Source organism: Poromitra crassiceps (assembly GCF_964638095.1).
Source record: "Poromitra crassiceps genome assembly, chromosome: 3".
Taxonomy (NCBI): Eukaryota; Metazoa; Chordata; class Actinopteri; order Beryciformes; family Melamphaidae; genus Poromitra; species Poromitra crassiceps.
In genome coordinates, this window is record NC_139625.1 from 72,154,096 (window position 1) to 72,168,014 (window position 13,919).

Here is a 13,919-nt window from a genome sequence, read left to right on the forward strand (position 1 = left end):
GGGAAGGAGGGCAGGACTTGCAACACTACCGGGCGGGGGACTGGGGGCTGGGGGGGGGGGGCTGATTGCATATTATAGCTTTAACAATTAGTTTTTCTTAAAACAGGTGAAAAATAAGGTGTGGTATAATGAGTTCACTTGTTCTGTTTCAGTTACGAAGTGAGCAGAACGAGGTCCGTCACCTCACCTCAGGAGCCTGGGAGGTGACCAAGATCACAGCATATGATGAAAACAACCAAATCATGTGAGCTTCTCGTTTGTACAGTGTTATATTATGCAATTCAAGTGCATTGAAAATTAAGGAAGCCTTTTCCCTCTCTGTAACTTTGGTATTATCACACTGATTATCGTATTACTGCCATTTACAAACGGGTGTTTAGCCTAGTGTGTTTTCCTGGTGTGAAAACGTGTCCGTGCTTACATGTAGCAGCCTCTGTGAGCCACAGGGTCTGTTACCACAATCTACATCTCTAATTAGGGAAGGCCAGCCCCAATACAGTATGTGAATTCAGCCAAAGGTGATATATAATGGATCTATGACCTTGTCCTACTTTAAGCTGTTCTGCTTTCCTCCACATAGATACTTCCTCAGCACAGAGGAGTCTGCGCAACAGAGGCATTTATACAGGTACAGTCAAACACACTGTACGCTGCATTCAATGTTGTATGTATACTTGTTTGCTCGTGAATGCATCACGTTGTGCTAACCTTGAGCAGTGAATGGAGTCATCTCTTGTATGTTCTCGTTCCCCCGGCAGCGTCTCGACCCTTGGCCTGTTTCCACGGCGATGTGTGACCTGCGGGCTGAAGGAGGAGTGTACGTTCTTTGACGCCGACCTCAGCCCCGACACACAGCATGCCATCCTGCACTGTAAAGGTATATTACAGCCAATGACAGAGACACATATAGACACCAAAACCATCCATGGGCCCCTGGAAGATCATTGGCTCTGGTGCTTCATGCTAACACATTAGCTATTACAGGGTTCCCGGGTCCTTGAAATCCTTGAAAGTTTGTGAATTTGAGAGAAAAAAAGATGGCCTTGAAAGTTTTTGAAAATAGACATATAATGTAGAATTAGAATTAGAATTAGAATTAAAAGCTGATTCTGATTGCAATGATTTTTGTTTTTGTTTTTTTGTTTTTTGTGTGTTTACATTGCAGGCCCTGGAGTTCCATCTGTGCTTCTGCTCAATTTTGATGATGTGAACTGTGAGTATTCTTCATTATTACATTTTTTATTCCATTTCATTCTAATCCATTTCTCTGTGTGTGTGTGTGTGTGTGTGTGTGTGTGTGTGTGTGTGTGTGTGTGTGTGTGTGTGTGTGTGTGTGTGTGTGTGTGTGTGTGTGTGTGTGCGTGTGCGTGTGCGTGTGTGTGTGTGTGTGTGTGTGTGTGTGTATTCTACTGCTGTCCACTGCGTAATTGTGTGGCAGCCCTTTGATGTGTTTCAAATGGAATATCGTTCTATCAGCACCAATTTTCATTATCTTTTTTTTATTTGTTTCTATTGGTTTATCTACATTGAATCTGAACTTGTTCATCCTCCAATTCATTAGAGAATTGTCAGTATCAATTTTTTTCTGCCAGCTAGAAAGTGATGAGCGGTGGGGTGACAGGGCAAACTCTTTTTAATGCATGATTGCATGAAAGGATAAAAGGTTAACAAAATAGATTAAGTATTTTGTTTGATAAAGAATACAGTGTTTTTGGTATAGATGCGATGGAGATTACAGCATGCATCGGAAAATTCATTCAAATTAATTTGCAGAAACAGTTAAAATGCCATTCTTAAAATGAATAGCCAACACTTTCTACATAAGCTATTTTCTGTGCCAAATTTGGCACTTTTATCACTAAATGAACAATAGCCGCACTAATAGGCATAATGTACACACATAATATAATGAAGTGACCAATTACTTTGTAAAAGTCCATATAATTTTGAATTAGTATTTCTATTTGGTTCTCAGGCTTATGGTATTGCATGTGTGGGTCCAATGGGATAGGAAATGTTGACAAACCGCTATTCGCCATTTTGAAAAATGCCTGCCACGGCCACCAGGGGGCAAATTTGTGATAGCCCAATATCCAGTTTTGTTCAGAGTATATCTATAAACACATCTGCAAAATGTGGTGGTTGTATCACAAAATGAACTATTGGTCTCATATGTTGAGCTACGGCTGGCAGGCATTTTGGAAAATGGTCATAAATATGCCAATCTGCAATGCCCCAATATCCAGATGTCTTCTACATATATTAAGCTATTTCTGTGTCAAATTTGGCACTTTTATCACAAAGTGAACAATAGCCACACTAAAGGCCTGTAATGTACACACATAATATAATGAAATGACCAATTACTTTTTAAAAGTCCATATCATTTTGAATTACTATTTTTATATTGGCCATTTTGAAGAATGTCAGCCACGGCCACCAGGGGGCAAATTTGTGATGCTCCAATATCCAGTTTTGTTCAGAATATATTTTTGAACACATCTGCAAAATGTGGTGCTTTTATCACAAAATGAACGAGTGGTGTCATATATTGAGCTATGCCGCCCCACTATTGGGGCTACTATAGAACTATTCTATTCTAGCTCAGACTTGCACACGTGTTCCTTTAGCATCTTTTAAATCCCTTCTCAAAACCTACACTGACTCTTTTTTTTATAGTCCCTTATGCTTTTGTCACCATTCTATTTGTTGTGTTTTTACTCTGTTTTTATGCTGTTTTTAACAGCGTATTTCATCCTGGAGAAGAACCTCCATCTGCACTCGGTGCTGGAGACCAAAAAGATTGCTCAGACTGAAACCACGATTATCACTAACGACAACTTTGGTAAGAATGAACTACACGTGACAACTCTGTGTGTGTGTGTGTGTGTGTGTGTGTGTGTGTGTGTGTGTGTGTGTGTGTGTGTGTGTGTGTGTGTGTGTGTGTGTGCGTGCGTGCGTGCGTGCGTGCGTGCATGCGTGCGTGTGTGTGTGTGCACGTGCATGCGTTCGTATGTGTGCGTGCATCTGTCTGTCTTCTTGTGCTTGTCTGCCTGGCTGTCTTCCAGCTTCCTCTCTCTGTCCTATCCCTCCCTTTCTCTGTCTCTTATCTCTCCCCCTATATATATATATATATATATATATATATATATATATATCTCTTTCTCTGTCTGTCTGTCTGTCTGTCTCTCTCTCTCTCTCTCTGTCTCTTTGTCTCTCTGGGTTACCTCTTTCTCTCAGATAACTCCCCTCTCTCCTCCTGCAGAGCTGCCTCTGAAGCTCATCTATCCTACTGACTTCTCTGACTCCTACCTCTATGGCCTTCTCCTTATTGTGTAAGCCTACAACATGACATTTCATTACATTCACATTTCTCATCAAAGCCATTGACTGTATAATATATGGATGATGCATCCTCACATCCTACCGCTATGCAAAAGTGAAGCCAAAATATCTCGTTTCAGTAAGCTGCCATTTTGCTTCGGTAACGTCATTTGCAACTGGAGTCTGGGCAGTAGAGTCAGGCTGAGCCCCCTCGGCCATGCCACTGTCTGACGGAGGTTTGAGAGTGGCTGTCACAGCTTATATCGTCAAATAATTATTTTAAAACAAACTTATCAGAAAAATCAGCACTTTTGACTCTTGTCCCATTCGCTAACATTTAAGACCAAGACTGCAGCCAGCCACAAGGGGCTCGAGATGTTTTGGCTTCACTTTTGAGGAGCTGTCATGATGTCCATATTTTATACAGTCTATGATAAAAGCACCGTGGTCTTCAAAAGCCAAACACAACCAGGACAAACTAAAAGTCAGACAGTTCACTCCTCTATAGGCAATATGACATTTTGTAAAGTTATTTTATACAAAGCAAAACTACCAGAGAAATATCTTAAAGTGAACATTTAACTTTAACCATAAACATTCACACCTTTCCTGTGATTTTAATCTCTCATAATCCTCTTTGTGTGTAACAAATGTTTCAACAAATGTCACACAATAGAGGATTTACTTCTCACTTATTTTTGTGATAATGAAGCACATATGTATATAAGCAATGCTTCTACATGTGCATTCTCAGAGGTGGCATGTAATGAAATGCAGGTACGAAAGTACTGTACTTAAGTACAATTTTGAGGTACTGACACTTTACTTGAGTATTTGCACTTTGTGAGACTTTCTAATTTCTCCACTACATCTGATCTGATCTGCCGGCTGGAGTTAGTAGCCTAGTTACTCTGCAGAATAAAGCTTTTCATGCAAAAAGATACAGTAAGCTCATAAAAGTTTAAACTCTGAAGAAAGAAAAACCAGCACTCACAATGTCCTTTTCTTTGTCTTTTAATTAAATAGGGAGCTATAGAGCACCAAAGACTACAGGGTTTCAGGAATAAGCCACCATCAGCGTTGTGTTGCTCAAAGTAGAAGTTACACTTAAATACATACATGTACCGTAGTTATATTAATTCTCCAATCCATATGAAAAATACATGATCAAAAAGTCACTGTCATACAGAAATCACTGTACCAGCTTCTCCGGTTAATACCAGGAATACACAACCCACAGCATAAATATAACATGCACTTAAGAAAAATAAGTATCAAGAAAAATATAATATGCGGTAGAACAATAGAAAATACAGCGGATACAGGAGTCTATTTCCCCTTGCACAGGCAGAAGATAAGAGCCGTGTGAAACTTAACTCCTGCACAGACACTTGGCCAATAGAACATGCAGTCAGCTGCAGCAGGCAGTTCTGCCCAAACAGCCTGGGTTCTCCTTCAAGTTAGGAGTAGAGACACTAATTAATAATAGCCTCCCTCTGCATTTTCAAATACATATGAGAAAATAGAAGGACTGAAATGAGTGCGACAGAGTAGACTCTTCAACAGTATAGAGCAGTTAGACCGACATTAAATTACTTCTTACATGTTAATGCTTCAATAATTTAACACTCTGAGGTAATGAGGGCTATTACTTTTGATACTTCAGTACATTTTATTGCTGATACTTCTATACTTTTATGAAACTTTTTAATGACTTTTACTTTTAATGAAGTATTCCATTATGGCATTCCTCCTTTTACGTAAAGCATTTGAGTACTTTTTCTACCATTCTACAGTGCTCCATGTTCTCGGGCAGTGGTTCTCGAAATGGGGTTCAGGGACCCCCAGGGGTCCTTGAGGGCGTTCCCCAGCAAAAAGGGGAATCAGTTATTTTCACTATAATTCCAGTAAGTAAGTAATACAATGACAGAATGTATGACTACTTTGGTCATGGGTTCCATACACTTTCTGTAACATCTAAAATCTTATTAGATGGGTGGCCCTGGGACAACATCTGATCAAATGGGGGTCCATGGTCTAATTTGTGGCAGTTTAGGGGTCCTTGATGTGAAAAAGTTTGAACTGCTCTAAGGATGCCCCCCCCCCCCCCAAGCCCTTATCCTTACTCTCCTTCTCTCTCTCTCTCTCTCTCTCTCTCTCTCTCTCTCTCTCTCTCTCTCTCCCTCTTTCACTCTCTTCCCCCCTTCCTCTACCCCCCCCTCCCCCTCTCTCTCTCCCTCTCTCTGGCAGTGGCAGCTCTCTTGGTGGCCAGACGGTGACAGAGGAGTTCAGGCTGGACTGGGACCGGGTGCTGGTGGGGTCAGAGCAGGTCATCGTGGCGCAGCTTGACGGCAGAGGGTCAGGGTTCAGAGGTCAAAGGTACACTCAATCTAACACTCAGTTTTCTGTATGCCTTTTGGTAGATTTTGGTTCTTGAAGTGTTGAGTGTCCTCTCAATACATACACAATAGACAAATAGTACATACAAGTGCAAAGTACAAAGTGCTTGAATTTATCCACCTTATTTCTAGCTGCCATGCTGCCTTATGTGAAATATGGGTGCTTCTTCCAGTGTAATCCTCCTAGCCACTCCCACCGTTACGTTGTTGACACGGACACAACATAGCCCGTCTGTATATGCTTCAAAGCTGCAGGCAGGCAAATTGTGAAGGATGCAAATCACATCCAGCTTGGGCGCTAATCTCGTCGACAAATAAGTCGTCAAACGAGTGTTGTGACAAGCAACTTTTTTTTTCCAGCTATGTTATGTTATGGAGCTGAGGTTACCGGTACTTGCAAGGAGGAATCATAAACCAATGGGAGATCAGTTACCCCCCAAACGCACTCGGAGCATCTGACGCTCGCGTTTTGAAGTTCACCCGCTCTTTTAAACGGCCAAACCCGCACCAAGAGTGTTCTGACGCGCGTCAAACTGCCTTGACGCCCGTATTCTGAACCTGTTTCGATTTTGGAGCATCAAATAAGGACCCAGCAGTGACCAGAACACTCTCTCTCTCTCTCTCTCTCTCTCTCTCTCTCTCTCTCTCTCTCTCTCTCTCTCTCTCTCTCTCTCTCTCTCTCTCTGCGCAGCCACTTTCATCCCCATGTTGGCCTCTGCTCCACAAACAAATCTCACGGCAGTTTAAATATAGCAGCAAGCATGTAAAATATATCACTACACTGTAGCAAGACTGTCTGAACAAAGTGTGAATGCTCTTCTAAACACACCGGCTACCAAAATATATTTCCCTGCATCTCATGATTAGTTAGATCAGCAAAGGTTTTGAAGCATTGCTTCATTTCCTCATCCTCCGTGCAGTGCTGCTTTTTTCCCCTCCACTGTGCATGACAGACAGGTAGGGCGATTACAGCCTTGACTGACATGGGCTCAAAACTACTAACAACTTTTTATTCATCAGTCATTGTGCCTACCTACATATAAATCAGTGACCTTTCCCCCAAAATACTACTAGTTCTGTGCTGTTGGTATTTGGTATCTGATGCCTGCAGTGCGCTATAGGAGCAGAAATTGACGCGCATAAAATGAGGCGCGTCAATTATGGCTTTGTATGCGTTTGGGGCATTAGGGAGATAATCTCACCAAATAGGTCGTGACCTCATTCCCTCCTATCTGTGGTTCACAGGGTTTCTCAGCAGATCCATCAGAGGCTCGGCACAGTCGACACAGAGGACCAGACAGCAGCTCTGGAGTATGTACACATGCTGTGCACATAGCGCACGCACGCACGCACGCGCACACACACACACACACACACACACACACACACACACACACACACACACACACACACACACACACACACACACACTTTAGCACTTTAGATTATGTTCTTGTGCTTGGGGGTCACTTTGGCTTATTTTCACTTCTTCAAGTGGCTGCTTTAGGGTTTTAGGTTGGAGTTAAGGACCACTTTGGCGATTTTCTACCATGTGTATCGTTACAAAATTGGTAGTATATGCAAATGAATAATGTTTAACTTCTCTCCATCTTCACAGGACTGAGAGCTCCCCGTTCATTCACAGAAGTTCCTGGTCCAAATGATGTCATATGTAATTTGGAGCAGTTTTGCCATGGTGTCACTACTACTATCATTATCACTATCATGCTCGCTCTACCTTCATTCACACAACTTCCTGGTCGAAATGACGTCATTATGACGTCATTTGGAGCAGGAAGTTCTGTGAATGAACGGGGAGCTCTTGGTCCAGGCAAGATGGAGGGAAGTTAAACATTGTTCATTTGCATAATCTACTGATTTTGTAATGATACAAAGCTGGTAGAAAATCTGCAAAGTGGCCCTTTAAAGGAGAACTTACCTCCAAAACACTTTTTTTCAGCTTTTAACCAATATATATGACTTTGGGGGTGATGTGTGAAGAATGCTCGTCAAAGTTTCCACATTTGTGACCAAACTGTTGCCATTTTACCATTTGTATCATTTTTCAGCAGCATACCTGGCATAAGCGCCCTCTAAGGGTGGAACACTGCTTTTTTTTTTGCCCTCAAATGAATGGGATATTTGATACGTCGTGACGTCACGATGAACCAAAGACTATGGGATTTCAGGATAGTTACTCCCCTACTCCCCCTGTACCCTTTCGGCTCCTCACAACTCCAAGCCTATTCCCATGATGTCACTTGACCTGTTAATCATCTGTTAATTTATTACAATCGCCTGTTATTTTCCTATCAACTCCTATGTAACACAATACTATCAATAAACGCCACTATAATCATAAAAGGAAGGACATGGCATTGTGTTGCTGTAAATCATTCCCAACCTTTTTCATACTAACTATGATGAGATTTGGTCTCTCAGATGCAAATCTTATTTTTTATTTTTTATAGCCTAGATATGATTTTGTCCAGAATTCCATATAATTAGGTTGAGAGACAACAAATGCTGGAATCCTCTCAAGGACGACTGGTGGTCTTCTGTGCCCCTTTTCGCTGGGGACACGGAGCTGCTGCACTGATGCTCTGCCCGGAGGGAGGGAGGGGTAATTGTGTGTTTGCAGCAACAGCCCCAGCACCAAAGTGAGAGCCTCACTTTCATCCCCGCCGTCATTTCCGCAAACAAATCTCATCGCAGTTTAGCGCACATGTAAAATATAACGCTATACTGCGACGTGAGTGACAACGTGACAAAGCTGCTCTAAACACATCGGCTACTATAATATCGTCACTGTGCAATGAAAGCCACTTCTCTCCAACTTTTCAGGAAATGAAAAAAACCCTGTACTCTTAAAATACTGAACACCACGTTGTCATATTTGACACATGTCTTCATTGTAGACAGTTTATCGCTGAATGTGTCATTACATTATTAATATCTTACCTGGATAAGCTCAAATGATGATGTTTATATTATCAGTCCGAGTTGGAAGCACTCTCTCCCGGCCAGTCAAGCGGGAGAGAGTCGTATCCTCATGCACGAGCTTCGGGCCGCGCGCAGCAGCAGCAGCATGAGCCATGAGAGCCGAGGAGGGAGGGGGAGAACCATAGACTGTATATGGGAGAACGCAGCCTGTAGCTCTGCGCTGAGAGGAAAACTTTTGCAAAGAATCATGGAAAAGGGAGAAACGAAAATTAAAAACGGATTTGATGGCGCGTTATATGGCAAGTTGGACTAGGGAATGACGTGGAGAAATCTCGCATTATGATTACATGAGCGTGAGAGCGGGGCGTTTGTCCTCACTGTGCTGTGCTCTCGCGTCACTAGTGTCTCCTAACGTAAGATAGACAAGCCACACACACACACATGGAGAAAAATAATTAAATTTCTAGTTCGCCACTGAATGGCCAAATTGATATAACTTTCAACCATTTTGAGCAACGCTGTTTCCATACAGGCCACCAGCGTTGGCTAGTTGTTGATATTTATAAAGATATTGCAGCTCTCATATAAATTATTTTCGAGGAGGTGGGCAAACTGTCATGCGTCGATTTCTGGAGAAAAATTCCTGGGCTGAGCACAGCCAAAGAGTATAGTATAGACAAGAGCATATGTCATTTCTTGTTTTTTTCCATAGGTATTTCAAATCACTGTTCTGATACATATCTGGGGGGTAAATCCCCCTTTAAGTGTTGAGTTTAGATTTAGGACTAAGTTTATCTTAGATAAGGATTAAGTCTATTTATGGGTCAGGGCTTTGGTTGAGGGTTAAGATTAGATTTAGGATTATTACATTTAAATTTTCAGTGAAGTTGTGTTAAGATATTTTCTCTGTGTGCTATCTGCAGATATCTGGTGAAACTGCCGTATATTGATCGCACACGCATAGGAGTCTTCGGAGAGGTACGTTGGTTAGTTACCCATCTCTTCAGTCAGCCTGTGAATTCATCAAGCCTCTCACCCACACTCCTCCGTTGTACAGTATGTGGTTGAAATGCTCACTAAGGCATTACTTAAACTGCCCAGAAACCTGTTACAGCCCACATAATAATTTATGAGCCCATTCATAATGACATATAATCTTTTCAATGTCTGACAACTAGTCTAATATAATGATTGCTGGTGGGAAAGTAAATCCGCTAATGAATATGATTAAAGTTTTAGAAGCTTGCTGCGTCACTAGTCTCCTAGCAACCCTGGCCAATGTTATCATGGAGGCCAGTGGAGAATTAGCTGTAGGCCTACTCAAATAATGGCTGAATATATTATAGCTGATGGCTGAATATATTACAGAGGCAGGGGGAAAAGGTACCAGAAGAGCGCCTGTAGAATTCAATAATGTTATTATGAGTAAAAGTGAATACAGTAGTCTGATGGATTTGTTTCCACATGTAGGTTAGGTCTTCTAGTTTATTATACCAGTGGTGCCTTGTGGTGTAGTGCAGGGTATACGCGGGTATTTTTCAGCCAGCTTTGCCCACTTCTACCAGCAGATTCCACCAGGAAGCGTTGCGTTACGAGCTGGTCGCAGCCTGTCTAGTAGTGAACACCTGTGTCCACCAGATGTGCCACGTCCCAAAAGCGGCTCTCTGCTCTGCTCCACTAAATGCGCCCTATGTATTTTTGACGCTTCCCGCTTCGATTTGCGTCAAGCAGCAGCATAGAGCAGATTGACCTGGACTAGCCTATAGCTAACAAACATTATCAAATAGTTTTACCAGCAGGCTCATTTACAAAAACAATTATATTATTAACATGCGACTAGGCCTACTGCTGCTGACGTAGCCTATACAACAAGACTCTGATGCTTAGCTGATAGCGACCAAACAAGCTGAAATTATTTTCAGTTTCCAGTAAAAAACAGCACTGATACTGTTATTTAATTTACAATCAATTATCCATTAATTACCATTTTGCAGACTCCCCTCACTTTTAGTTTCTGATTTCTATGTGGTGCTGATGGACAGCTCCTTTTATCATTAACATAAAAAGTGCTCTGAGAAGGCATTATTTGGCCTCCGTAGTATTTACAGTCAGATGTGGGCCGTGAACATTTTTGAGATTTTCAAGTGGGCCATGATTCGGAAAAGGTTGGGAACTGCTACTGCTTAGAAACACAATCAGCTTTTCATATCCATTGTTGCCCAAGAGGTGAGGACCTCCAATATGGCTGCCAGAGTGTGTAGCATAGCCTACCTTTATTAGCTACTTTGAGCCCGTATTACAAACTGCTACCATTATAGAGCAACAAATCAAATGTTAACGAGTGTCTTTATAACTACCGGTATTGAGTAGCAAAATTCAGCTACCAATTGCCCCCCCCCCAAAAAAACAAAAACAAACAAGAAAGAAATTGTGAATTGAATGTGTTTAATTGCTGTGTTCCTCTGACAGGACTATGGTGGCTACATCACTCTGATGATGCTGAAGTCCACAGAGAAGCTGATCAGATGTGCGGCCACTCTGGCTCCTGTCATCGACTGGACCATGTACGGTGAGTAACGAGCTGAATTAAAATCACCTGGCACTTTGTTAACGACTGCATTTCAATCAGGAGAGACTAGAGACCAAAGGATGAATAAAGTGATATTTATTACAATAAAGTGAATAATCGACTACAGAAAGAATGTTGAGAATAAAGTATTGTTATTAGTCTTTGGCGGTTAGACACCGCAGGGAGATGTTGAGAGAGCTGCACCAGCCTAGATGAGCATCCAGATATATCCCCCTGCAGTGTCTAGATACTGGTGGTGCTGGTGATCTCCTTCTGAGACTCATGATGACTCTTCCGACTGAAGAATGGGATAGGACTGCGATGACCGGGAGGAGAAGGGGAGGAGGGTGCGAGCCTGACAGCAGCGATGATTGAGAGGCTGAATGAGACAGAAACAAGCATATTTAAGGAACCCGCCTCCAAGCAATTGGCTTACGACTGGGTTGTGGAGCAACGTGATAGGCTTACACTGGAGGTGCGTAGGGTGAGAGGTGATCAGAGCAGTGATGTGACACTATGCAATTGGTTAACAGAGACTGGGCGGCAACCAGCTGATTGTTCATTGAAACCCGGAAATTGACAGCTTATTATGATCTTGTGAGTAGATTGAAGAGTGGAGATATAAAGTGCATTAAGGAAGTGTAAAAGATATTATAGTCTTCCTGCTTGAACTTACGTTGAGAACTACATCTCTTCTTTATTATCTCTAAATATTCTAGGGACATGGGGATATGCATTAGCTTTACTGTCCGTGAGCTGCAGCTTCTTTATTGAGGACACAGGAATATTTTTAGCTGTGACCAGCAGCTCTATACAGTAAGTCACTCTGTCGGTTGGTCGGTCGATCCACAAAAAGTTCTCCACCATATAGCAGCCACAGTTGTGTGTCCTGGTGGTTCACCTGGTAGCACACGTACAACAGAGGCTCGGTCCTTCGCGCGGCCGACGTGGGTTCGAATCCGACCCGAGGTTATCCCCTCTCCCTCTCCCCACCTTTCCTGTCTGCCTACTGTCCTATCTAAATAAAGGCTATATATATATATACATACACATATATATCAGCCACAGTTGTCGCCCTAGGCGGCTGAAATTGGGCATGGAGTTTGTGTGTGGGTGTGGCTAAAAGGGGGGCAGTGTGTGGGAAGGGGGATTCACATGATGCAGCTATTGCGAATTCACACTTGTTTTACAATATGTAATAGGGCTTTAACCTTCCTTGTTGATTGCTTGTAATGTCGGCAGTAGATAGGAATTCAACTTATTGAATTGTAGGCCAAAAACTTTCTTCACTTCAGTGAAATTAACATTAAACAAGAATTTTGGTATTTATCAATCTGGCCCCTATTTGTATATTTGTTTATGTATATACCAAAGTGATGTGAACAGAAATATTTGAAAGTGGTGCAGTATTGACCAAGATCACTTCAGTCGCTTTTCCCACATGCCCTTCCTGCCTTAGCAGCCTGCATGTACGTCCACTAAACAGGCTTGTTTTGGCCACGAACACAAGCTCAGGTTGTTATTGTGAGAGAAAATGAGAGAGAGAAAATGAACGCTTGTATTTACCTTGTGTATCTACCTTGCGTGTTCACCCTGTCTCGGTCTGCTCTCCATCACATTGGTAGAAATAGAAACTCCCGTTGCCGTTGCCACGTTAGTCCAGCTCAAATAAATACGGGCGGCCATCGAATTCAAATGGCTCGATAAATATTCAGCCATAACTTACAAAATCATTCAGCTATGCTAGCTGTTAGCCCAAACAAACATGGCAGCTCCCAGTCCCAGCCTTCTGCCCCACCACAGCTGACTTCTGGCAAACAACGCAACTCTCGTGAGACTTGAGCGAGATTCTCATGAGACTTGGATCAAGCGGAAGGAAAATGATATGTCTTCATAATAATGTCATGATGGAATAATCTGATCCTGTCAGTGGTCAAGCTCCTTTAGTGCAGTAGGGGCATGTGGCAAAAGCTGCCAACTGAAGTGATCTTGGTCTATAATACTGCACCAATTTCAAAGATTTCTGTTCACATGACTTAGTTATACATAAAAGAAATATTAAAATAGGGTCCTGGTTGAAAAATATAAAAATTCTCCTTTAAGCCGGTGTGGGGCTACTGTGGCAGCCAGGGGATATAGGCCACTGTATAATGATTGTAGTTTTAGAGATTGAGACTTAAAACGTATTGTACATAAATCCTCTGGTTCCTGTGTTCCAAATGAACACATGTAACATAAGGATTTCACACTGGAAACACTGGAAAAATGTATCAATCTCCGCACTACTGGAAAATGTTTCTTTTTGGGTGTTGGCTGTCACTCTCCACCTTGTCCACCAGATGCCCTCACTTTCATCCCATCACTGCTCCTTCCCTCCAGTCACACCTGCCCTGCATCACCCTTGTTAGTCCTTGTTAGCCCTGCCCTGCTATAGCTGTCCCTCGTACACTTGATTTGTTACAAGGGCGGATCACGCTATTCCCCCCAGTTTCCCTCCCCCCAGAACAGGCACCACTACTGACCAGAGAAGGCACTAGTGCAGCGACCAGGACTCATACCCCACCGTCTTTTCTCCCGCAGACACGGCAAATTGTGTCTGGAGGAAAGTCTGACCAAGCCGGAAGTACCGCCGGAAATTGAACTCGGATCTCTCTTACTTTGACACTACCCAGATGCCTGTTTTG

General features: G+C 42.5%; 1 protein-coding gene across 1 annotated transcript in view; it reads left to right on the plus strand.

The window, feature by feature from the left end:
• Nucleotides 1-13,919, plus strand: part of LOC310773253 (inactive dipeptidyl peptidase 10-like) — a gene marked incomplete at both ends in the record, with an annotated part of 108,071 nt that overhangs the window by 82,367 nt on the left and 11,785 nt on the right. Inside the window, 10 exons of the mRNA XM_083633139.1 lie at nucleotides 153-244; nucleotides 581-628; nucleotides 759-877; nucleotides 1,166-1,213; nucleotides 2,747-2,845; nucleotides 3,266-3,335; nucleotides 5,575-5,703; nucleotides 6,969-7,034; nucleotides 9,590-9,644; nucleotides 11,136-11,235. Coding sequence (XP_083489265.1) covers nucleotides 153-244; nucleotides 581-628; nucleotides 759-877; nucleotides 1,166-1,213; nucleotides 2,747-2,845; nucleotides 3,266-3,335; nucleotides 5,575-5,703; nucleotides 6,969-7,034; nucleotides 9,590-9,644; nucleotides 11,136-11,235 — 826 coding nt within the window. The remainder of the gene's footprint in view (nucleotides 1-152; nucleotides 245-580; nucleotides 629-758; nucleotides 878-1,165; nucleotides 1,214-2,746; nucleotides 2,846-3,265; nucleotides 3,336-5,574; nucleotides 5,704-6,968; nucleotides 7,035-9,589; nucleotides 9,645-11,135; nucleotides 11,236-13,919) is intronic.